Source organism: Otolemur garnettii, unplaced genomic scaffold (assembly GCF_000181295.1).
Source record: "Otolemur garnettii isolate 467f Iridium unplaced genomic scaffold, OtoGar3 scaffold00014, whole genome shotgun sequence".
Taxonomy (NCBI): domain Eukaryota; kingdom Metazoa; phylum Chordata; class Mammalia; order Primates; family Galagidae; genus Otolemur; species Otolemur garnettii.
Window position 1 is genome coordinate 15,094,877 of NW_003852409.1, and position 2,883 is coordinate 15,097,759.

Here is a 2,883-nt window from a genome sequence, read left to right on the forward strand (position 1 = left end):
TCCCTCTTATTTTCTATATAACAGCGAGAGTATATGTCCTATTATTTACCTTTTTAGAATTTTTCAGTGATTTCTCATTAAGCTTGGGAAAATCTGAACCCCTTAATCTGGCCTAACAAGTCTTAGCCACCATCACCAAATGCCAGTAGTGCTCACCCTCATTGTAACAACCAAAAGTATCCCACACGTTTTCTGTTTACCCTTCAGAGGCATTTCTGGTCAGGTTGAAAACCACTGAAGTAGGCTTGGTGCAGTGACTCAGCCTACCCAACACTTTGAGAGGTTGAGGCTGAAGGATAGCTCCAGAACAGGAGTTTGAGATCAGCCTGGACAACATAGTGAGACCCTCATCCCTATAAAAATTTTTTTAAAATTTTCCAGGTGGTGCGGCTTGTGCTTGTATTACTAGCTATTTGAAGGCAAGGGCAGGAGAATCACTTGAGCCCAGGAGTTCAAGGCTTCAGTCAGCTATGATTATGCTACAGGATTCCAGCCTGGGCAGCAAGGCAAGACCCTGTCTTTAAAACAGTAAAATAAAGAAAACCACTGAAATAGATTAAAAGAGGTGTAATAATTTTTTATATTGTTTTAAAATACCACAGAATTTAACTTCAGCCTGAAATAAATTTTCCCCCTTATTAAAGTAACCATGCCTGTCACATGCTCCTTTAGTGGGAAGGAACACCTCAGTGATATAATGAGGCAGTTGGCTAGTTTGAAAATTACTTCTTCAATTTAATTGGTAAAAGAATTTCTATTCAAGATTAAAGTTGTATATTTTATTAATAAATGTATTAGCTTTTTTATGATAGAAATATTGCTTTTTCAAAGGGGAGAACAGATAAGTTTACTTTTTTATTTTAAATAATGTAATACTGTAATAACCTTTTTTGTTTAAATTGCTATTCCTGAGAGATGCTATGAGTCAGTATGTTATTGGTGTAACTGCTGTACTCTCATTCAGTGAATCAGGAACCAGAATGTATGGAGGTACTATGTGAGGAGCAGGGTTCTTACACTAAAAGGTTTTGTGGTTGAATACATTTATGAAGTAAGTTAATGTTTCCCTTCCAGATAGGTAGAGAGCTCAAACATATTTGAATCTTTCACCAGAATAAGAGGAGCGTTGTTGTGATAAATGTGGATGGTGCAGGAAAATATGAATGAATGTAGTTGCTTGGTGTACCCTGTGAATTTTTTAAACAAATTCCTTACCAGCTCGTTTTTGCCATTTAATTCTTCCTTTAGTTAAGTGGGTTGTAGTTAAACAAATTTAAAAAATAAAAAAGTTCCTGGGCGGCAGTACCTGTGGCTCAAAGAGGTAGGGCGCCAGCCCCATATGCCGGAGGTGGTGGGTTCAAACCTAGCCCCAGCCAAAAACCGCAAATAAATAAATAAATAAGTTCCTTAATAGTGGTCTACAATCTAGGGAAGAGCTAAATGGTAAAGATGTGAACTAGAGTGGTATGATCCCATCAGTTGGTCCTCTGACTTTGGTTATCTCCTGTGTGAATCAGTGGTTTTTGGGCTCAGCTCAGAGTTCCCCTTACTTATCCAGCCGTGAGATCCTGTGTATATGTGGGCATTGTTCAAATACATCTTTTACTTACAAAGTAAGATATTTGAGATCCCTGTTTTTATTAATATTAGGTTTCTTGGGTGGTGGTATTCACCAAGACACTCTATCATCTGTCAATTTTGGTAACAAAAATGACTCATTTTTCTTTGTTTAAATGTTCTAGTTTTTCAGTTGGTGGAATAGCTACAATAAGGCAATCAGCTACCTAGCCACAGTACCCAAGTACCGTATTCAAGCAACAGAGATCGCCAAGCAACAGGGACTGCTCAAAAAAGCCAAAGAAAAAGGCAGAAACAAAAAGTCCAAAGAGGAAATTCGTGACGAGGAGGAGAACATCATAAAGAACATTATAAAAAGTAAAATAGATATAAAGGGAGGCTATCAGAAACCCCAAATATGTGATCTTCTTCTGTTTCAAATTATCTTAGCTCCTTTTCACCTGTGCTCATATATAGTCTGGTATTGCCGATGGATCTATAATTTTAACATCAAAGGCAAAGAATATGGAGAAGAAGAGAGACTGTATATCATACGTAAATCTATGAAGATGTCAAAGTCTCAATTTGATAGTCTAGAAGATCATCAGAAAGAAACTTTTCTTAAACGGGAGCTCTGGATAAAGGAAAATTATGAGGTGAGTAGTCACTCTGCTGTGATTTTAATGTCATTCTCTTGACCAAGTTAAAATTAGGTTTATGATAAGCGATCACAGAATTGCATTCAAATTTCTGAAATCAGAGAATTAAATAATTAATAAAGATCTTTTATTGAGAGTATGATTGTATTTGGGAGTGGAACAGTGGGTTTTTAACCTGTAATTTCTCTTTTTAGAAGATGAACTTCAAATGCTTTAATTGATTAATTCTAAAAAAGCTTTAAGAGTAGTCTGATTTGCTGTGTTCAGGTGCAGTGGAGTGATGTATTTGTAAGCATATCATAACTTTCTGTTAATTGCACTACCTAGAATGTGGTCTTCCCCAAGTTTTCTTCCACTCTTGTAAACCTAACTACAGAGATTAAAAAGAAAAAAAAAACAAGAACAGAGAACAAGAGATGGAAATTTTGTTGAAATAACTTCATTTCAAAATAATTTGAACATGAGATTTTCTATATAGTAACTACCACATATATGGAAAGTTACTTTTATATTCCTTTTAAGTTAAATTGACTTACTGTAGTACATCTAAACTTTTGGGCATTTTAATAAATGCTTTATTCTATAATGGTCAGCTACAAAAATTACTTTAGAGGTGATCAGCAACCTAACCATGGTCCTAAATGGACTAGTAGTCTCATAATAATGA

At 35.5% G+C, this 2,883-nt stretch overlaps 1 protein-coding gene across 1 annotated transcript in view; it reads left to right on the top strand.

Annotated features, from left to right (window-relative positions):
* Positions 1 to 2,883, top strand: part of LOC100946688 (dnaJ homolog subfamily C member 25) — a 22,584-nt gene that overhangs the window by 16,977 nt on the left and 2,724 nt on the right. The window contains exon 3 of the mRNA XM_003785220.3: positions 1,743 to 2,213. Within this exon, the coding sequence (XP_003785268.1) occupies positions 1,743 to 2,213 (471 nt within the window). The remainder of the gene's footprint in view (positions 1 to 1,742; positions 2,214 to 2,883) is intronic.